The sequence below is a fragment of the Trachurus japonicus genome, chromosome 24 (assembly GCF_045865225.1).
Source record: "Trachurus japonicus isolate A0001 chromosome 24, Traja_1.0".
Taxonomy (NCBI): domain Eukaryota; kingdom Metazoa; phylum Chordata; class Actinopteri; order Carangiformes; family Carangidae; genus Trachurus; species Trachurus japonicus.
The window spans coordinates 17746053-17768701 of NC_140930.1; the positions used below are offsets into that span (position 1 = coordinate 17746053).

The window sequence follows — 22649 nt, forward strand, 5'->3', positions numbered from 1 at the left end:
CCAGTAGTTAAAGGTCCTTTATTTTACAATTTCTAACTTGTTGTTGTTCATAAAGTAGGTCTATGCTCAATATTAAAACTGTGAAAGTAGCCTATCACAGTGCTCAGTACACAGCCAAGTACCGACAGCCTGTTACAGAAACTGAGAAAATGAGCCGCTTGGATTCATGTTACTTTGTGATGTCACGAAAAAGCATTTAGGCTACAGTCCACCAGAAGTGGCCCCCAGGACTTGGTTTCCTCAAGTTTTCACCTAAAATGTGATGTTTATAATTAATAACTAAAACTATTTGTTTTTACCTACCTAAAACCATGAACATGGATATCAAAGCTTCAAATTTAACAATGGAAAAGAGTTGGGCTGCATGGGACCTTTACATTTTTAAAAGGCATAGGCTGTTTACACTTTTTTTTTTTTTTTTTTTTTTTAACAAAGAAGGAATAAGCTAAATGTGAATAATCTCTCTTCTTGAACCTGAAATCAAATCAGATGCACGTTACTATTAAAAGCATTAGATTATATAATGTTCAGTCATGTCTGGAGATGAGCACCGACTGTCTCCGAGGGTGCAAGATGCCTGGGGGGCGCTGCAGGAGTTGTTGTTTATTCCCAGCGGAAGTGAACCGTCACATTGCAACAATAGAGTAGTTTCGCTTTTAATATACCAGCACCTACTATGGATTTATTACTCAGTGATTCACTATCATTACCCACAGACTTTTACTTCGACACAGTCCGTCCTCTGAACTGTCGGTCACGGGTTGTTTTTCCAGGATCTGACCCCGACAGTCACTTTGTCTTTCCTTTTTGCATTTGATGTTAAAATCCAGCTGCAGCCTTCTTGTAGAACTACTTTCCTGGAAACTAAAGTGTCGGCACAAAGGGTCTGTACCGCCCTTTAACGCATCACTCCTCCGTCTGGCCCTTCCTCTCCGGAGTTTCCAAGTTTTCCCACTTCGGTGAAGTTGAGCGCAGTAACTTCTGAAATTGCTTCACCTCGTCCTTTATCCGTTGCGAAACTGCTGTGGAGACTTTACACATCGCACCGAGAAGTCTTCACGTAGGAATAGCCTAATAATAATGTGGCTGCCCTGTGGATGCGCTTCGAAGTCCGTCATGACCTCCTTCAGCCGTCGGATCCTCAGGTCTTGTTTACACGGTGTGAGTCGCAGGAGGTGCAGTAACACCGCGGCGTTCATGCCGGAGGCTGCGGGCTTCGCGGGGGTCTCGGACCGGACAGCCCTGCACCAGTTCTCCGTCTCCGACAGCCACAGCTTCTGGGCCGCGGTGGCGCGACAGAGACTGAGCTGGATCGATCCTTTCCACACGGTGCAGGACTGCGACCTGAGCCGAGGCAAGATCAAGTGGTTTGAGGGAGGAAAGCTGAACGTGTCCGGTAAGCTTCACTTCACATTTTCATTAGGACATTATATTATTATATTTTCTTTTGGAGATAAATGTCATCAAGAGATTAAAACTGATTCAGTGAGTGAAGCCACAATCAGAGGCAATGAAGTGGAATTTAATTTTTTCCCAAGACAGACTCGAATTTCCATGATAAAATGAGACATTGAAGGCATCACCAGGCAGAACAAGTCTCTATCAGCACATTTATCTGAGCTTGCATGCTATTATCATGATGAATGAGCAACTAAAGTGAGTTTCTGTGTGTGTGTGTGTGTGTGTGTGTGTGTGTGTGTTTTATTGCAGTGAACTGCCTGGACCGACACGTGCACACCTGTCCAGAGAGGGTGGCTCTGATCTGGGAGAGAGATGAACCTGGGACAGAGGTCAAGGTCACCTACAGGTGAGCAAGGTGGATTTAGGGTGTGTGTTGTTGTGTGTTTTCCTACCTCATGTATGTACCATATAGTTCACTGATATCTCCATCTGTAGGGAGTTGCTGGAGATGACGTGTCGCCTGGGAAACCTGTTGAGGCGGCGCGGCGTAAAGAGGGGCGACTGTGTCACCATCTACATGCCTCCCTGCCCCCTGGCCGTGGCGTCCATGTTGGCCTGTGCTCGTATCGGTGCGGCCCACAATGTGGTGTTTGCAGGGTTCAGTGCCGAGGCCCTGGCAGAGAGGATCAGAGACGGTGAGACGTTCACTGACCTGTTGATACTTAGTTTACAGGGTCGACGTTTAAACTGCAGAGGACGAGACAGCCCTTCTCCAAATATCAACAGTAACAGTAGATTATATAGTATTTATTAGAATAAACTTGATTGATAACAAGTGAAAAGTAACAAGTATGAGGGGACAGGTCAGTAATTTGTGCCTCTGTGATCTGTTTGAGGCAGATTCTAACTTCTAAAATTAAATAAAACATCTTGATGTAGGCTACTCTTCAGCTTTGAACTGTTCCACTGCACACTTGTAAAACTGGGTTGTCTTCCCAGGTTAAAAGATGATGATTGGCTTTGTATTGTGTCACATGTTTGGCACAGAAATAATTCTTGTGTTATTGCTTGCAGGGCAAAAACATGTTGTACTGTTGGGTTTGTGGAATATTTTACATAATAAAGTCAAGGTGATGTTTTCTAAATCAGATACCGGTTCATCTGTAGTAATATCCCATGTGCTGCACACATATTCAGTTTTTAATGTTGAATTCAAGTTTTGAATGTCGGTTTAAAAAATCTTCTAGTTAAGTGCAGTGCAGTAAACTAAAAACGTTTAATAGAGACTTTTGTATCAATGGTCTGATTTTCGTTTGCGTCTCATTTTCAGCTCGGTCCAGCACCGTCATCACGGTGAACCAGGGCGTCCGAGGGGGAAAAGTCACAGAGCTGAAGAAGACGGTGGACGCAGCGGTCCAGACCTGTCCGACGGTGCAGCAGGTCCTCGTTGCTATGAGAACAGAGAATCCGGTTGTCATGACAGCCAGGGACGTTCCCATGGAGGAGGTGAGAGAGCAGACGGCCAATCAGAACGAGACAAAGATTTTTAAATGTTTTTGTTTGATGCATCACTTTGAAAATTAATCTGCTGTTGGCTAATTGTGAACACTGTGATCTCATGAAAAAGCTTCAGAGCTGCTGCTGAATGGACTCGCCGTTTAAAATGTTGCTTTGTCTTAAAATTATCTTGAAACATCTTGACACATTTATACTGTTTCATTCAGGAAATGCTGAAGGAGGACGTGGTGTGTGAGCCGGCAGCCATGGACAGCGAGGACGTCTTGTTCCTGCTCTACACGTCGGGCAGCACGGGGAAGCCCAAAGGCCTCGTCCACACGCAGGCTGGATACCTGCTGTACGCCGCTCTCACCCACAGGGTAACGCCACGCACCATGTGCAGTGTTGCTGATTTTATTATCTGTGGGTGCAGTGTGTGTAGTTTTTTGGTTTTGTGTGTCAAAGGCCAAAATGTGATCTGTAGCGTCCGACCGGTTGTCCAGGAAACGGCAGCCTGGTGACAGCAGATAACAGATTACACAATGTATTGACATAAAATAGTGAGTTCAGGATGTGTTTATATTTCTTTACTAAATGCTATATTTCCATCTTTAAACTAAGATTTTGAACATATTTTGAACTTCTTTTTTTTAGTCCAGTCATTTCATCGCTCTTTCCTCTCGTCCTCAGTACGTCTTCAGCTACCATGACGGAGACGTGTTTGGCTGCGTGGCTGACATTGGCTGGATAACAGGTCACAGTTACTCCGTCTACGGGCCCCTGGCCAACGGGGGAACCACTCTCCTGTTTGAGAGCACTCCCATTTACCCTGACCCAGGTACGAAGGCCGAGAAACCTATCAATCTCTCCAACTGTTTGGCTCTGTCATAGTAAATGAAACAAATATACTCTAAATACTTATTGTAAAGGAACATTTTGGTTTAAATCTGTTTAATCACCTCAGAAACAAAGGAATGATTGGTTTATCAATAAGGGTCAGCTGCTACTCTGGGCTGTAGCTGATGTCGTCAGTCACTTTGGACTGTCTTTCTAGACAATAGTATTTAAGCACTTTGAACTGTTTGTATACCCGTTACTATCATTGTATTTAAAGGACAATTCCAGGCAATTGTTTCCTAATATTTTAGGTATAAAATAACAAACCTGAAGATTTTCTTTTTAATTGCTCCTGTTATGCAGTAGTTCTGTCTGTTTCCGCATCGCCACGGCATCGTTTAATGGGAGCGGATAGATCTTAGGCTGTCTAGGCTGTTTACATCCCACAAAACCACTTTTTTTTCCAGCCACAGACAGCGTCAGATAGCTATTCAAACATACACCAAGGGGTGTGCTTACTTCAAGAAAGCAGACTTGTTTGTAAATGTAGCTGCAATACAAAGTTTTGCGCAAGAGTCAAGTTGACGCGCTCAGTATGTTTACAGGCAGAATGAACAACAGCCAAATGTATTCTTACTGCGGCGAAAATGTCATGCTTTTGTGTCAATATTCCTTTGTTGATAAAACAAACGGGAGCTTCAGGCGACCTGTAAACTTGACTCTTCTATTCGGCCGAGTAGAAAGACTCTTTATTTGGATGATCTTTGTTTATTAGTTACTCGTTGTTCCCTTTAGTTAGACAGAGGGCTGTAATAAATTCTCAAAACCTCGGTAGGCCTCCGTTGTTTCTTATTCCTCACCAGAGGGCGAAGGTTTTTGCCTCCACACCTAAACCTGCACAGCAAAACATTCTCAGGATGTTAATGTAATTGTCAATAAATGTAATTTTATCATGTTATTATCAATTCCCTGATTGTGTTCATGTAAAATTGTATTACACAACGTGTGTTGAAGTATTCAGAGTATTCCTGTCCTCTGCCAGCAGCTCTGCTTGCTTGTGTCTGTCTATAAATAACTGTTCACAGTTGAACCTGGCTGTAGCTGCTAAACTAAAATTAGCCGCTTCAGTATTAACAGGAATCGGGGCCTCGGCCGTCATTATGTGTCAGAGCAAACACCTGGCTGTTGTCAAGGTGAAACTGACCCTGATTAGTATCTTATCAGTACATGGTAGTTTGTCCCTTTCGACCATGGTTTTACTAAAGTGTGCCTTGTTTTTCCACAGGCCGGTACTGGGAGATGGTTCAGAGACTGAAGATCAATCAGTTCTACGGAGCTCCCACAGCGATCCGCCTGCTGCTCAAATACGGAGATCAGTGGGTGCACAAGTACGACCGCTCCACCCTCAAAACTCTGGGCTCTGGTATGTGCACAATGATCCACCGTTATAGGGAAATCATATCTTTATTACCCGTTTGTAACGTTATACTCCGCTCGAGAACCATCGTTTGAATTATTTTCACCCGAAAGTACAAAAACAAAAAGAAGTGATCTCCTGCTTTCCTCACAAACTACACAATACAGTGTATAATATACACAACATTATGAAATAAGTGTATTACGCCACATGTACACTCATGTACTGGTGTGTTAACAGAGGAATTTGTCTCCTCTGGGAACACACACACGTGTTACACACTTGCAGTAAACTGAAAGTTAAGCCATGTAGTCCTTGGGCCAGACCAGATACCGGTATCACTTGAGTGGGCAAAACCTTACCTATACTACATTTTTTTTAGGGTCAATATAAGTAAATTAAAATATGATAGCCTTTTCATAGGAGCAGCTTTTTATATTTTTTTTTCCCGCATTTTCTTATTTTCCCCTATAGGCAGATTGTCATTAATTCCAAAAAGAACACAGACGGCCAAATAACACATTTAAAGTCATTTAACACTCTTTTTGGACATCACACATCATAGTTTTTTCATGGTCCTTCGAGCCGGAGCAAACACCCATCTGGAAAATGGACCTGAACGTGTAAATGGGGCAAATACACATGGAATCGGATATTGTCAGATCAGATTCAGGCCCCCGTTATATGTGGAAGGCTGTCTTTACAGTACAGGCCTTGATGCCCAATTTCAATTTGTTGCCTTCATCCTATTTTTTTGACTGTCTATTTACATTTTCAATCAGAAGTGACTATCTGATATCTGCCTTTACACCTGCTTTGTTTGTGTGAAACAACCTGCTGGAAATAAACTAGTTATTTCTTTTCTTTTTCTTTTTTTTAAGACGGGAGTTTGTCACGTTATGATTCCATAATATTTTTAAACAAAGGTGAGTCTGGTGTTCAGAGTTTATATCCAACCCGTCACTGTTTACAAAGTGAACACCTAGTCTGTCCTTACTAAATAAAGTCAGTGAAGTGGCTGCGTGGAGCGGAGCTGCTGTGAGATGAGCAGCTGACAGTGACGGTGACAGTTGTGCCACCGTTCAATCCTCCGTCACTCAAGTGAAGACAGGACGAGCCTCTTGGACACATTTGTGTACATTGTTTGATTTTCCTGTCTTGATTTCTAATGGGCTCGATTCAGTTTTTGCCGGCAGGAAAACGAAATCTGGTGTTTGTCCCGCGCGCTCTCTCTTTTCACACTCCCTTGCTTTCCCTTGTATCGATCCGCATAGACTTGACAAAAACAGACACGTGGACACCATGAAAATGAAACACTATTCCTGTGACAACTGGCCAAGGTAGTCCCGGTCAGCCCCACGTGTCAATCACAGGCTACAGAGGTAGGCCTATCTGATTAATTTCCACATATAACGGGGGCCTGAATCTGATCTGACAATTTCTGATTCCATGCGTATTTGTCCCGTTTACACTTTCATGTTACAGATCCGATCTGAGCCACTTGAGAGAAAAAAATCGGAATTGAGCCACTTGAACCGTGCAGTGTAAAGACAGCCGAAATAAATCGGATACAAATCAGATATCTGCCAATACGTCTGCAGTCTAAACAGACAGATAGGATCTCAATGGGTGTCATACGTCATCAGTAATAATATTAATTCCCGTGCCCACATGTTTTGCTGAACCTCTGTAGCCTGTGATTGACAGGCTACAGAGGTTATTGACACGTGTAGTCAGTATCAATAACACCTAGGCCAGTTGTCACAGGAATTATAGTGTTTCATTTTCATGGTGTCTGCGCATCTGTTTTTGTCCAGTCTAGGCAGATCAATGCGAGGGCAAGCAAGGTGTGAGTGTGAAAACAGAGAGGGCAGGAGACAAACACCAGATTTCGAGAAAGGCCCAAAGCTATTAAAGTGTGACTATCTAACAAGGACAAAACCTTTGATACCTACGTATGTCATCTTAGCACAATGTTGTTGCCTGGTACAGCAGAATATCTGGGCTTGGAGGGAGAGCCCGAGCAACTTGAGCTTCGTACTGTACAGTGAGGCAGCAGACCGAGAAACTTGAAGGAAGAACCTTAGATTATCCGCTGCCTCAAGCCCTGAGAAAAAAATACTTAATTGACAGGGCACATTGTCAATTGTGCCCTGTCACATCCACCACCTTTTGTTCACATTTTCTTGATCTGCGTTCATCATTGTTCAGTTACCAAAATAAAGGACTGAACTGATATCTGGATCCAGTGTTTTAATGTGCACACCACTCAAGGGTTTATTACAAGTCTCTGTGGCTGGCCATTAGTGCACCCAAAGAAGAGGATATGATGAAACAAAGATGATTTACAGGGAAGGCACTTTTTTCGTTTCTGAACAGCAACAGTCTATTACTGTACTTTACTAAGAGGTGATAAATACTATAAAGCTGCCAGTCAGCAAGGTCTATCATATCAAAACTTAATCTAGGGGTGTATAGGAATAAAAAAATCACAACTAGAATTTGCCCTCCCAGGTGATACCGATATGTGAAATTTTGGGTCTTGGCCCAAGGACTAATGGTGGTACGTCAACATGCCTCAGTAATCCTCAGTGTCCATAGCAAAGTTCACACACACACACACACAGTATGCGCACGTCCTACACCTGTTCCAGTGAAACAACATAAAGCTTAACACGAAGAATGTAAATCCTGTGCGTTTGACCTCAACAAAACATAACCACACTGTCTGATTTAATTTGTATTTGTCTTTGTACAGTGGGTGAGCCCATCAACACTGAAGCCTGGGAGTGGTACCACAGTGTGGTTGGGGACGGACGTTGTCCTGTGGTGGACACCTGGTGGCAAACAGGTAACTGTGAACACACTGGTGTGTTGAATCTATCAGCTACTGGAAACTTGAGTTGTTTCATTGTCACCAAAATGTCAGTTAGTGGGTGGGATGTACATGTTAGATGGACAATAAGATGAACAGTGTCCTTTTCCAAATTTGAACACAACTCATGTCAACACCTTTTTATCACACACCTTGAATTTGTTAGAGATTTACACGAAACAAAATGTAATTTAATGCCTGAAATGGCCCAATAGCTTCATATTAAAGTCTGAATTTCAGATTTTACATGTACAGAAAACACGTATTTGCTGTGAGAAGCTGTGAGCTGTAATGAGGAAATGATCATTGTTTTGATCATTAGAATTGTGCAATTTATTTTTTTTGTCAGTCAGCTCATTATTAAAGCTAAAACTGCTACCATCAAAAATGGGCTTAAATAGATATTTGGCTTTAGGGATCCTCTGTTTAATGGTAAATGTTCAACTATTGGTCCAGGTGTTAAATGCGGATTTTGCCTGTACACTGTGAGTACACTTCTTGTGGGGACCAGTTAACCAGATTTGCTGAGTTCACATAAAGCTCAGTTTCGTCTCTCATGGTGTGTGACTGTACATATTTCATGACCCTCACAATGACTAACCCAAGGGCAGCTCAGTTCACAAGCTCTTCCTCCAACGCAGCCACGTCTGCTGGTTCTGTAACGGCTCTTGAGTCCGTCTTAAAGGGGCGAGCAGTCTGCTGTGTCCCTCCAGCAACAGTGTTACATAACATCAGGAATGTGGTTGTGGTTGTGCATGCACAGTAGTACAGCCCCCCCACTCAAACCAGATGTTTTCCTCTCAGTTTATCTCCAGATTTTTGGATCAGTTTCCAATATTAAACTTCTTATGTCCTCCATTTTTAATAAAAACAACCATCATCATCACCACAAACGCCATGTAGAGAAATGTAGGTGGCACACACTTCTTCCCTCTTTTCATCTTGTCAATTTTCACATTAGCCAGTTGGATCCGTGTCGAAGTACGCTGCAGCTGTTACGACCGCAGCTGCCAAAATGGATCACAGGCGTCCTGTGAGACTCTGATAAGTCTATGAACCTCCCTCTATCAGTCGAGTCACTCCAGTGCAGCTGTTTCGCTCTCAAAGCCGTAAAAATGTGAACTTGTTCACCACTTTGTCCTCATAAAGAAAGAGAAAGTAAAACTGGCTTTAGGTACTTATAGAATCAGTTCAATACTTTCTGTGCTCATTTGTGGTTATGTAACAAGAAACCAGTGGGGAAAAGAAAAAAAAGTATTGTAGTATAAACCTGAGTGAATTTTGGAATATATTATTATACCGACAACATAATTAGAGTAATTGCGTTGGGTGTGACACAACATATTTGCAACGAAAATTGTCCTTCAGCCTCTACTGTCCTCTGTAGTCCCCACAAAATAACCACTATTCCTTTTCTAAAGCTGCTTATGACGGGACATAATAACAACATGTTTGAAATCAGCTGATTTCGCTAATAAAATCAATTTCACAGATGAACACAGGACCCGAGTGACACTATGCGTTTCATCCTCAGTCTCTCCAAATTAGATTGAGTAATGACCAAATGGAGCAAAAGCTGCGTTAATTACCATACAAATGGCAAAAACCTATAATTAATTGACGATAATTAAACATCAGCGCATCATGAGCTTGAGAATTACAGACACAGATATGACCCAAATACCCTACCTCAGCAAAAAGGATTATGTTGTTATGTTATTTTTCTGGACCACTGTTTCCAATTAGGGCTAAGTGGCATTATTCATAAATGCCATTTGGTTGATCTGGGAGCAAGTAGCCTGTTTAGAGGGAAAATTAGATTTTGATCCACTGTTGGCATACGGCCCCCATGTTGGATTATAGAGCACTGGGGAGGTGAGAGGATGAAATAAATAAAAAATTGGAAATATACTTAATTACATGTTTAAATGTTTAACTTTGAAGCATTTTTGAAACTACTCTGTTAATTTCTTTGTGAATGTAGCTAAATTAGCAGCTGTTTAGCATAAAAACAAAGCATTTTTGGAACTACTGTTAATTTTCCTTGTTACAGGAAATGATATGCAATATATGCAGCTACAACAAGCAGCTAGTTGGCATGAAAACAGGAAACGGGGAAGCATATCTTCATGCTAAGCTAAGGTACCAAGCTGCTGACTGTAACTCCATATAAAAACAGACAGATGTGAGGGTGTTAACAACAATACTCTGTGTAAATAAGTGTATTTCTGTAAAAACTGTAGCAGTCCTGGTCCCTGGAGGCTCTTGAGGGGGCGGTTTCAGTCCAGAACAGGACAGATACAGTTGATTTGACCAGGATGCCAGTTGCTAGTGCTATTGTGGGATCATCTGTTGTGTCCTACTTAATAACGTGTCCACTCCCCTCTGCTGCTTTCGACACTGTTGCCACCAACACCACCAGGCAGATTTAGCAGTGCGCCCGCGGCTGGGAGGGACGAACCCTAATTGCATTTAATTTACTTAGTATGGCAGTAATTCCACAATCTACATCTGTAGCAGTGAGAAGGGCTTATGGTAGATTTACAAACTGTCATCTACCTTCATCTACCGCTCTCTCCTCTCTGTCCCCCTCAGTATTTCACCTACTGCAATTCATCGTCAGCACTCTGAATGAAAATTAAGTTTTGGTCTGCAACTATTTTGGTCTGTTCAGGAACTTGCAACACAGGGTTTAATGTCTGGGTTTTAGTAACTTGTGGCGAGTGGCGACAATTGAAAACAAATACATGCTAAGTATTTTAGATGCTGGGAGTTTTGTGGCTTGAACAGGATTCCCACGCGTCCTGGAAAACCTGGAAAGCCGTTGACCAATTTTCCAGTCATGGAAAACACATGGAAAATGAGTAAATAAGTCAAATGTTCTGGAAAAGCTTCAGTTGTCGTGGAAGATTATTTATCAGACTCTGACATCAGATACCAGAGCTCTGTTTGACTTTTTCAGACCCGACAAAGGATTTTTTTTCCAAAGAAAACTGGAGACTTTGAGTTGATGAATGTTTCCAGGATTGGACGGGTTTTCTCTCTGCTGAGTGACAGATAGAGCAGCAGCAGAGAGGTGTTTTGGGTGTGGCTTAAAAACAAAAACAACATGTTTGCGTTGTTCTATGGTCATAATTTCTAAGCATGTTAGAGATTTCATAAATAAGTCAGAGCCACAGGCTGCAAATATTTAAATCAGACTTCTGGGGGTGAGAGAGAAATAAACATAGAAACAAACTGTTAACATGTACTAGAAGTATGTATTATTATAACATATAACACAACATCTGTCTGACTGTAGCAGCTGAATATGTCCTGGACAATGATTTGTGTTTCTAAAACCTTACATCTAAAATAACTACTAGTTAACCCTAATTATTTTGGCCTGGTGTTTGGACACATAGACTGTATGTCCCTGCTTCGTTTCTATATGGGACCTTTGTTTCGTGTCCTTCCCCCACCCCCTATCCCAAATTATTTTTATACTATACATTACGTCATATAATCTGTTGTATTTTTTCCCTCTGCTCTCAGAGACAGGTGGTATCTGCATCGCCCCGAGGCCATCAGACCCAGACGCAGAGATTGTCCCAGGAATGGCTATGAGACCTTTCTTTGGCATAAAGCCAGTGCTCATGGACACTGAGGTACTGCTGCTCATCCTTATGGGTTGTCTATTTGTGTGTGTGTGTGTGTAGCATGCCACCCTGCAAATGCTGGATGGCTGGGAACAGCCCAGAGGAGAGGGTCAGATTAGGATTATAAAACAGTCACCAGCTGTGTCACTTTTGATACCCACCCTGCTCCCACCCTCCAGTGCCACTCTGTGCGTGCCAACTCCCCCCGCTGCCCCCCCCCCGCTCCCTTTTAAAAATCTGTCAAACTACTTTGTGGCTATCGCGGCTGCTCTTGTTTCTGAAAATGCGCAGATTGTGCAGACAGTTGGAGCCGTGACTCTGAGCTGATCTCCCTTCCTCCCTCTCATCAACACAAACCCACGCAGCTTTTAGAGATCACAGGGTCCCAATAACACAGTATTTAGTCCTAAAATATCAACAATACATCTCGATTATCGTTAATTGGAATTATAGCACTTTGCACTTTGTTTCTTATTCTTACTTTTTAATCAGATTTAAATTATTACTCATTCGGTGCATGTGCAATTCTACGTCACTTGTATTTTATTTTATCCTACTGCTATTATGATTCCTAATGCTAATGCTCTATTCTGTCCCCCTTTTAACATTGTTTGTCCACCATGTCTAATATTGTTTGTCTACATGTGTGTTTTTTTTTATTTATTCTATGCCTGCAGCACTATGTGCCCCCTGTGTGATTTTAATATAATTTAAAAAATAAGTAATATAAAGTTGTCATTTTGTTGTCACTGTCTTCATCACTAGTATCATTTTTCTTCAGGGTGAAGTTGTGACATCGAACGACTCATCTGGAGCTCTGTGTATAGCTCAGCCGTGGCCTGGTATGGCCCGAACGATTCATAACAACCACCAGAGATTCACTGAAACCTACTGTCAGCCTTATCCTGGTACAGTAACGATGCCTTCAAGAACAACCTGTCACTGTCAATATGGAGTCTCTGTATATCTCTGCTTTGCAGGACTTTTTTTCTTATTTCTTATTGTAAGTTAACAATCTCTAAAATATCTTTGTCAGGTTATTTCTTTACCGGTGATGGGGCCTATCGATCCAAGGAGGGATATTACCAGATCACTGGGCGCCTTGATGATGTCATCAATGTGAGCGGTCACAGGATTGGCACAGCAGAGATAGAAGATGTGGTGGTAAGTGGTAAAAATAAATCTTAATTATGTCCTTAGTTTGAAAGGTGGTTTCAGTTTCATTGTATTTTAGTTCATTCATATTGTTGTTGATTGTTGATATTTTATTTTGTCGTGTCTCTAACAGAACCAGTGTCCTGCGGTGGCTGAATCTGCCGTCATCGGATTCTCACATGACATTAAAGGAGAAGGTGAGCAACACATTTTTTTCCCACATTACGCCGTCGTTCTCCTGGTTGAATAAGAGCTTAAAATCAAATCACGGTTCTCTGTGCTTTGTCAGGTGTTTACGCTTTTGTGGTGCTAAAAAAGAACACAGACGTCCAAGAGGCGGACGTGCGCAGGCAGCTGAACGACATGGTGTCTAAAAAGATCGCCAAGTACGCCTGTCCAGACTGCATTCAGGTAATCCTGCTGCACCAAATTTACCGTTGCAAAAACAGACATTTAATACCAACTCTCACTTTGTAACTTTCATTTTTTGTTTTTTTTCTCCCCCTCACAGGTTGTCAAGCGTCTGCCAAAGACACGCTCAGGTAAGATAATGCGCCGGGTGCTGCGGAAGGTTGTGGAGGGTGAATTGAATGAGTTGGGTGACCTCAGCACGCTGGATGACCCTGCGGTGGTTCAGGAGATCATCCAGGGTCAGCGTGACCTCTCCAGCAAAGCGCAGAAATGATGATGCATTTTTTTTGAAAATGTTCTTATCGAAAACTGAACGTGAATGTGACACTTGAATGTTAATCTCACTTACACAGACCTGTGCCTGTTAATCCAAAATGACTTTTAAAGGCCAAATATTTTTCTGTTTTTATTGCACATATGATTGTTTTTTTTTATCAAATCAGATAAACAGCTGTTTAAAGTGTATGTATTCTCCACAGATGTACCTGCTCTTAGGAATCACTAAAAGCATTAAAAAAACATTGTATTTTTAAATATTCAAAACACAGCATTAATGACATTAATAATGTATTAAGTGTAAACATACCACACAATAAACCACTGTGATTTCACATAAAAGGCACACACGAGTCACTTTCCTGACATTTTCATGATAATTATTATCATACTGGCTATTACATAGTTTTATGAACCATTTCTTCCTGTATGGGTCCAAGATATTTTCATTGGTTCCAGACCCATGATCGACCGTCCTCCACACCAGCATCTTGTCTGGACAAATTCTGTATTTCAACCTATTTTCGTTACCTCGTTTTAAACCAAGCAAGCAAGCAATGGTTAAAATAAAATGCATGTGAGCATGAATACATACTGCACAAACTGCATGTGCCTCCACCACCATTGGAGCAACTGTGTTAAAGCACCTTATTGAAGAGTACATCAGTACTGGAGTGTTTTCTGATCTTGCTGCCCACACCGATGTTTCCACGTGTCCAGGACTTCACAAAGACTCTGTGGTCTCATCGTCTTCTCTCTGATAGAAGCTGTCGCTGCCTCCTCTTAGCTTTGTTAACTCCCATTGGCCGCCCCCACACAGCTTAAGCTGAACATCATGGTACTGTTAGAGAAAGACATAAAAGGCAAACAGGATTAACATATTAAATCTTTTGGATTTAGACGGATTTCATGATAAAGCAAGAGGAAGTAGAGGTTAAAATGAAGGGAAATGAAAATAGAGACAAAAACAGCACAAGGTCAGAGGGTTCAGAGACACTGATAAAAGTGCTTTTGTGATTTCTAGACATTTAGCAGAACTGGGATATATCAAGCATTACCTGGGGAAATTTGAAAATCTAAATATGGCAAAACGTCAGAAGTACAATTAAGCTTTCCTCTTAATTGAGCTCATGGATTTTTAAAAATGATTTCAACTTTTCTTAGTATTTTACTTAATGAGTTTTCTAGTTGTTAGTTGTCTTAGTGTGAAAGAACCCAAGTTGAACCAAGGTGTGTGTGTTCAATCTACCTTCTCCAGGCTGCTACGGTGTCCCAGACTGATCAAAGTCATGCCAAGCTGTTTACACGTCCGGTACAGTTGTGCCTCAGCCTCCTCTGTCAAAGCACTGGTGGCCTCATCCAACACTGCAAAGAAAAAGAAAAAAAAACACTGATATAAAAAAAACTCCAGTCTGGGTCGTCTCTAACACAGAGAACAATCTGCTAAACCAAACTGGGTGTTCAATAATTGAAAAATAAAAAAAAGTGGGCTGGGTGAGCTCTCACTAAATGACACAGTGTATTTTTAAAACCCACCTGCGTATTTGGGCTGCAGGTAGAAAAGCCGAGCGAAGCAGAGACGCTGCATTTCACCTGGAGACAGAACATCATACCTGCAGAAGAAAAAAATAAATGTTACTCTTGAAAACACACAATACAAACAGCTATTGCTGCACCTTGCTTCTTGGGGCTCTTACCAGTTCCAGTCTACATTTTCATCCAGCCCGCCTGTCCGCTTCAAGAGGCTGGACTGGAATAGATGAACAAGTGCTCACATTTTTAAAAAAAAATGTAAAAGGGAAACTCGAGAAACACTGTTGCTTTAAAAGCAGAGCACTGAAATAAAGTCACTCACCACTCCAGCCAGTTCCAGGAAATTTATAATTCTGTCATCATCCACGGACCCTGAAGAAAGAACAATTAGAAACTATTTCAGTCATTTTATGAGGCAACACTGGCACTACACCAAGTTTAGATTAATTAGAAATATTGCTTTGCTCTTTGTATGCGACTACACACACTGGTCCCAGTTCATAGCCTCTAACTATTACAGATTAATGCTGTTCAGTCACAGTGAGATGTGGTACCTGATGCAGGGTAAATATCCTTCAGTGGGTAGATCACCTGTTGGGGAGGACAGCTGCAGTAAACCCTCATTTCATTGAACGTTTGATTTCTCTAGATCTCACTCAACCAGCACAGCGACTACACAACTGGAAATCAAATGATATAAAGGAATAGACCTGTTCGCGCAGCGTGCCGTCGGTCAGGTACGGTTTCTGCGGCAGGAAGAGAGTTCCTCTGGGCCCAAAACATGTTGTCATCTGGACAAAACCTGAGGAAGAGAAAAATAAAAATCATTTCACTAACATTTATATTTCTCTTTGGACCCTCCCACACATTAAATAGTTTTATCATAAAGAGTATTAATAACAAAACAATAACAGTAGACAAGCTGCACAAAAATAATCTCTATATCTTTTTGCACCAGAGACAGATGCTGAGTTTCTCGATCATGACGTTTTCTTTAAATGATGATTTAAATGATTGATCAGTTGGCTCAATATTGAGTAAGAACAGCACATCTGGAAACTGCTAAATAGCTGCTGAAAATAATCGAAAGGGGCTGTTGCACATGTCAAAGTTCGTCCTTTAGAAATGCTTTTTTTTTTTTTTTAACCACTGGCAGGTTATAAATGTCTGACAACATTATGAGTTAAGATGCCAACAGAGAAAAAACCTTTTTGTTTCAGAGTGAGATCCTTGTTTAACTAGAACCAGCTGTTGCTCTGTTCAAATCAAAGGGAAAATTAGGACAAGGTTCAACTACTCATGAACAAAGTTTCTATTTTGAGCTGTAACCAACATCACTATCATTACGGACTGATGATTCTTTTTTGCTTAATCAAATTATTGCTCAGTCTACACCAAAAAGACTGTGAAAAATGGTCATTCAAATCTTTCTGCAAGATGACATCTTAAAATATCTTCTTTTGCCAAATCAACAGCCCAAAGATTATTCAGTTTACAATGACTGAAGATGTCAAAGCACCTATTCTTACTAATATGAGAATTTCTGCTTGAATTAATAAACCAACTAACAATTGCGGTCGCCTGTTTCTGCCAGCATCACGTGACTGAGAATTTGTAATTTTGCATCTGCCTTGACGTTTTATAGATATTCCAATCGCAGGTTATTATCACAGCCCAGGCAGGTGTGTATGAGTTCACAAACTCTTCCTCTTGTCTCACCACTGTCCGCCTCCCAGAGGCGGTTGAGCACCCTTAGTAGGGACGTTTTGCCCGTCCCCGTGTTCCCCACCACCAGCAGATGAGTTCCCTGACTGATTTTCAGACTCAGGTCCTCCACCAGCAGCTGGTCCGAATACGGAGATTTGTATGAAAGATGGTCCAGTATGAAGGCAGTGTCCACTGGGCCAGCGTGGACGTTAAAGTCACTGTGTGGAGAAATCAAATTAATTAAAGAATCACACTTTTCTCTCCATTTGTCTTGTGTTATAAAGTAAATCTATATGCTGTGTGATAAAACGTTACATCGACTGACTGTGGCTTTTTCTGCAGCTGAGATTTTTGTAAACGCTCACACAAACCTGTCAAAGTCGTAGCTTTCCCCCGACGCTGGGTCATAGTCACACTGTGTACGTAGGATGTCATCCATCACCTCCCTCAGCTGCCCAATCCTGACCACAACACACACACACACTTAGATTCACTGCTGTCATCGTCATCTTTCCTCCAGGAGTTGAGTTTAAGTATGCTGTGTGATACCTGTGGGTGTATCCAGCCACATCTGACAGAGTGGTTGACAGGTCGATTAGCTGTGTGAAGCCATTTATCAGGTAGATGCACACAAAGGCGTTCTGAATGTGAACAAGGAGAGAGAGCACCAGTGTGAATAAGATAAAACATTATTTTTTAAAAGGTGTCTGAAAACAAAAGGCAACAACCGCAGGGCTCAACAGAGGCATTTAAGAAAAAACTGATGATAAAGACTCATATACACACACACACAAACTCATCTATATGTGATTATGACTGCATGAAGGTTAAATATGGCATCTTCACACATTTCAAAGTGACATCTCTGTCCATCAACAGGCATATGAGCTCAAAATGAACAGATCAGGATATAAAGGTTTTGCTGCCATCTAGTGGTTAAATATTCAACAGTTGCGGCGCTGCACTGTGACAGTGAGCAACACTCACACTCCCATGATCAGTGTGTAAATCAGTGACTTATCACTGAATCTCCTCAGCAGCATTTTTTTTTTACATTTATTTTTAGGTCTATCTGATTGTTTTTTTACATTGTCATCTTCCTGAAAACATTTAATCACTGATCATATGATTCAAATGTCCTATTTTTTTAGTTCCCATTTTCTTAAACTTCTTAATGTCACACATTGAAAGTCTTCAAAACGACTGGTGGTCTGTGAAAAAACAGAGCAGATGATCGTTCCACAGGCAGCCGGTGCTATGAAGCAGGACTTGAGGTTAATGAGGTAACTTCAGGGTTAACTGTGGGTTTACAGGGTTACCACACGGTTCACTTCCTCCTGGTAACCTTTACTGAACTCTTAACCTGCTGCGGTGCAGGTCAGCTTCAGAGGGTCAGATCAAAACCTGTCAACGGTCTAACAACTGACCAATCAGATTATGGGAAAAACTCAATCAAATCATTCCTACAGGATCCTGAAATTGCGAAGAGTGTAGCAGATGGCAAATAATAAAGAGCAATAGTCTTTTTAGAGATCTAAACCGAGAAACTAAACCAATCATGGTTTATAAAAAATGTTCAAAACGAGGAGCGCTACGTGGACTTCTTTCTCAAAACTAGAGGTGCTCTTTGGAGAGGGATCCAAGGGATGTGGAAAAACAAAGAAAAACTCCAAGGCACTCTCTTGAGAGTGACAAGGCTTTATTTAGCCTTGTCACCTGTGGTTATAGCCAAGCCCCTTCTGCAGGAGTTGGCTGCTGACCACACCCACTCTGGGTCACAGAGCAATCGAGTGGCAACTTGTCATTGGCTAAACACCAAGACAAAAGACCTAGGTGTATCTGAATTATCCGTTTGACTCCCTGATGAAGGCTTGATGCCGAAACGTGTCGTAGTCATTTTAAACATGCCATTGTGACAATGCCAGATTAATTAAAGGCATTTTTATTAACTAAAGAGAGTGCCTTGGAGTTTTTCTTTGTTCTTTGTCTTTCTTTGTTTTTCCACAATCAATGTTTATGTTTTAAGTGACGAGAAAGCTACTTTTTTTTTTAAACATCTACAGTTGCTAAAACAGAGGGAACAGGAAGAAAAACCCACCTTACTGATGAGTGCACTGAGCTCGCCAGGAGTGAGACCATCATAGACACCAGTGAAGATGGGAATGGCGATTATAATGTAGCTGAGGAAACCTCCGAGGTAGTCGAAGGTGTTCACCCCGACTGACAGAGGAGAAGTCAGAGGTTAATTTAAGCTTAACAGTATAATGACAGATACCAGTGAGTGGGTGTGTGAGGGGTTTTCTTACTATAGAGCCAGAGTTCTTTATTAATTAGACTCCTCTGAGTTTCCAACAGAGCCTGGAGTCTTCGATTGGTCCTCGTGTGCTCCACTTTACCAGCTCTGAAAAACGCAGAGAAAAGCATTTGTTCCATACTGCTTTAACCACGTCATCTGTGTGATCTGATGCAACAGGAATATTCAGACAGACCTAGGGAGTGTTTTTTATTAAATCACAAGAAAGCAGACTTCCTGTTTAAGTTGGGTTGGATTGTCTACACTTTCTAGTATTGTTTATATCTTCCTGTGCAGCATAATGGAGTAAAAAAAAATCACCTCACCTGTAAAAAGCTGCAGACTCTGCATTAACACGGATTTGCATGTGCTTGAACCTGGAGATACAAAAACATAACATTTTTGTAAAAAAAAAAAATTCTTGGTCAACACAAAAAATCACATAGTTTCAACACATGAAAAAAATAAAATTACAATTCCTCCTCAGGAAAAGACTACAGTGCAAACTGACGCATATCCTGTGTTATTTCCTGAGAGAGAGGGCACTGGGCCAAAGTCTACAGAAACTTCCTCTTAACAAGGGACCGGTTTCCTTAACAATAAACACTGGAAATGTTTCCATCAAATGAACCCGACACAACAGCCGACTGCTCTGGTGGAATTTGAGGAGAACACATGTTGACTGGCCATTTAAATCAGTCCTGCTTTGCTTTTCTGGGAGAAGCAAATTCCTTTCAGCTCAGACACTGGTTCATTTCTGTCACTTGATACACAATGAACACAGAGTATAAAAAAATACCTGAAGTCTCCTTCCAGTTTTTCTTGTTCAAACAGAGTGGACACAATCGGCCCCATGAGGATTTTATTAGCGATGGTTCCAACCACAAAGTAGCCAAAGATACTGACAGGACCGATCCAACCGGTGCTGCAAGACAAAGACACTTTATTACTACAGCCCCTAAAGTGATTTACACTGGGTATTAAAAGAACGTTAAATGAAATTATAGCCTAATACAATTATTCTAAATGAAGCAAAAAACTAAAAGCCAAATTCAACAAAAAGCGATAGTGGAGCAGTGGAGAAAACAGACTCTGTTTTTGTCTTTTTCAGCTCTTCTCAATTCCCTGCTGTCAAGCATACTGACAGACTCTCTGAGGACAGGAAACCAACACAGATAAAAATAAATGGATGCCCTGCTTTTGGCAGCTTTCTCTGTTTTCTCTCAGTTATTCCAAGCATTATAAATGCATCTGTAACGACACAATACTCATCTTAACAGAACATTGTCTGTGTCTCTGATGATGCTTTATTTTAACTTCACAGTAGGTGCTAAATGCCTTTTTATTAAGTGTTGCCACGGTGCTCTAACCCACCTGTAAAAGCAGTGGTAGGTGTAGTAAGCCAGTGTGAACGGTGAGACGATCAAGCGACTAGCCATGGTGCTCATCTGCTTACACAGCCTCTCTGCATCCTGACTGATCCTCTGGTCTCTGAAAAACAAGTAAAACAAACATTAAGAAAAAAAAATCAATCACCAGAAACACTTCTCCTGCAGAATCATGTATAATATTCAAATATCCACATGATCTAATACATGAAACCTCTGAAAAGATACAGTTTACTTACGGGTTGTCGATGTCCTCTCTGAGTACATTGAGTGTGTAATAGACTCGGCCCTGGAAGTAGGCCGTATGGAGGCTCTCAGTTAGTGTCTTCCTCCAGCTGACATACATCTGATTGCAAATGTACTGGTCCACACTTTTCAGCTGGAAGAGAGAGAGAGAGAGATGTCTATTAGAGAGAAAAAGCAACAGAGACACAATAAACAGCAGGTAGAATAATTGTTTCTTTTGAATAAATGTAGTGTTTTCCTCTGGTTCAAAACGTAAACATCAAAAATAAACATGACCAAGATAAGAAAAAAAAAAGAATACAGGCTATAAAATGAAAATGTCAAGCTGCCCTGACCTGATAGAGGAACTACTGTCTGTTATGGTAGCAATCCAAAATAAAAATCTAATAAAATGCTTGCAATAATATAGTTGATTTTTGACTTAGTTTCAGTGCATACGGACTGGGTTGGATTAGTCATAAGTGTGATTAAAGTGCATGTGCATGTGCAGAGCATGTCTCTCTGCTTAATAATGAATGAGTCAACTTTCTGAACATTGTACTGAATTGTACTGTATATGGTCAGTAAGTAGATCAACTGCTTCTTCCTCCCAGCGACATCAACTTACTGTGGAGTTGATTAAAATGAGCACAACAGCTTTGCCCAGCAGACTCCTGAAGCCTGAGTAATCTTTGTCTGCCAGCACGTTGTAGAAGTGACTGGGGAGGACACCAACTTGGTAAATGATCAGCTGCTCTGATGGCAGAAAAAAAAAAGACGTTAGATGTTAGTGCATTGTTAAGAGAAGAGATCAGTAAGTTCAAACAGACACTCGTAAAACAAAGCAGGGAAATTATACAACACTCTGAAACTGAAGGTCAGTGGGGGAGAAAACATAAAATGCACCCTGTTGTTCACAGATGTGTCACATTACAGTTGCACACAAGTCATTGGGGAACGCGTCTCGTGACAAATAGTGGCATTAGTTCCTTCATTGATGTAACACATTGATGTAACAACATGAACTTAAAGTATTTCCTCCTTGGGGCTGCCACAGTGCCAAACAGGTAAGTCCAGCATTTACCTGTCAGCGTGACAAACAGCAGCGTCCCAAACATCAGGACACTCTGGCTGCTCCATGATGGGAACAGGACCTGCTGGATGCTGCAGAACCGCTGTACAAACTTCCAGTCTAATTTTGGCCTGAGAGAGACATGAGGGTGAATTAAACAAAACAAAACAAAAAACAGGTGTGTCACTCACATAAATTAACATGCATTAAAAAAAAACGTGACAATGAAATGTAAAGTATGCATTTCTTTGCAGTCAACATGGTGTATTTGCATTGTTTTGATTCCAGGATCTGGAGTAGACGGAGGTATTTCTGTGCAGCTATTTAAGGACAATCAAATAAGTGAACATTACGTATTCAATTAAATCCCTCTGCTTTAAATGACAAGATGAACAACAGTAAAACTTGTTAGTATCTACAGAGACGGACTGTAACTCCTCCACCAGCCTTCCTGCAGCTGTAGCTCCAGGCTCTTACCTTTTCGTCCCTCTGCCACTTGACTTGTCCAGACGAGGCATCTGCTCCGTGGGCAGAGGACCAGGATCCTCCCCAGACAAAACCTCACATACGGTTTTAACACTTGTTGTTGCCGATAACTAACTTTTTAACTTTAACCTGCTACTCCAGAGTTAGCTCGAGACCAGTGAGTGCGGCTGCCGTAGTAACGTTAGTGGTTACCGAGGAAACACGAGCCGACCTCTTCACGGTTATTTAAGATAACCTTATTATTTTATACTCTCCCGGTTAATTTATTATCTTAAATGCTGCCAAACAGGTTAACCACAGCATAGTTTAAATCGGTGCTAACTCCTCGACTACCTACCTTGCGTCTTTCCACTGAGAAGTGTAGGACGAGTGATTGTTTTGGGAGGAAGAAGTTAAAAGTACGGACTTCCGGTTTCATGTGTAGCGGTTTTTCAAAAT

At 41.4% G+C, this 22649-nt stretch overlaps 2 protein-coding genes across 2 annotated transcripts; one reads left to right on the forward strand and one right to left on the reverse strand.

Annotated features, from left to right (window-relative positions):
• The first annotated feature begins 934 nt into the window (after window positions 1-934).
• On the forward strand, window positions 935-13849 carry LOC146961812 (acetyl-coenzyme A synthetase 2-like, mitochondrial). Its single transcript, XM_085771735.1, has 14 exons — window positions 935-1396; window positions 1711-1807; window positions 1897-2096; window positions 2732-2907; window positions 3126-3278; window positions 3589-3736; window positions 5021-5158; window positions 7911-8003; window positions 11562-11674; window positions 12447-12573; window positions 12702-12829; window positions 12954-13017; window positions 13110-13231; window positions 13332-13849. Exons 1-14 carry the CDS (start codon window positions 1081-1083, stop codon window positions 13503-13505), a joined length of 2049 nt encoding a protein of 682 aa, XP_085627861.1. The 5' UTR covers window positions 935-1080; the 3' UTR covers window positions 13506-13849.
• On the reverse strand, window positions 13625-22578 carry abcd4 (ATP-binding cassette, sub-family D (ALD), member 4). The gene is made up of 19 exons (XM_085771737.1): window positions 22203-22578; window positions 21738-21856; window positions 21282-21409; window positions 20668-20807; window positions 20415-20531; window positions 19840-19965; window positions 19367-19417; window positions 19054-19148; window positions 18846-18967; window positions 17297-17388; window positions 17119-17208; window positions 16760-16965; window positions 15751-15842; window positions 15595-15631; window positions 15363-15412; window positions 15205-15257; window positions 15044-15120; window positions 14757-14872; window positions 13625-14348 (listed from the first exon to the last, which is right to left on the reverse strand). Exons 1-19 carry the CDS (start codon window positions 22241-22243, stop codon window positions 14232-14234), a joined length of 1869 nt encoding a protein of 622 aa, XP_085627863.1. The 5' UTR covers window positions 22244-22578; the 3' UTR covers window positions 13625-14231.
• Between the last annotated feature and the right edge of the window lie 71 nt (window positions 22579-22649).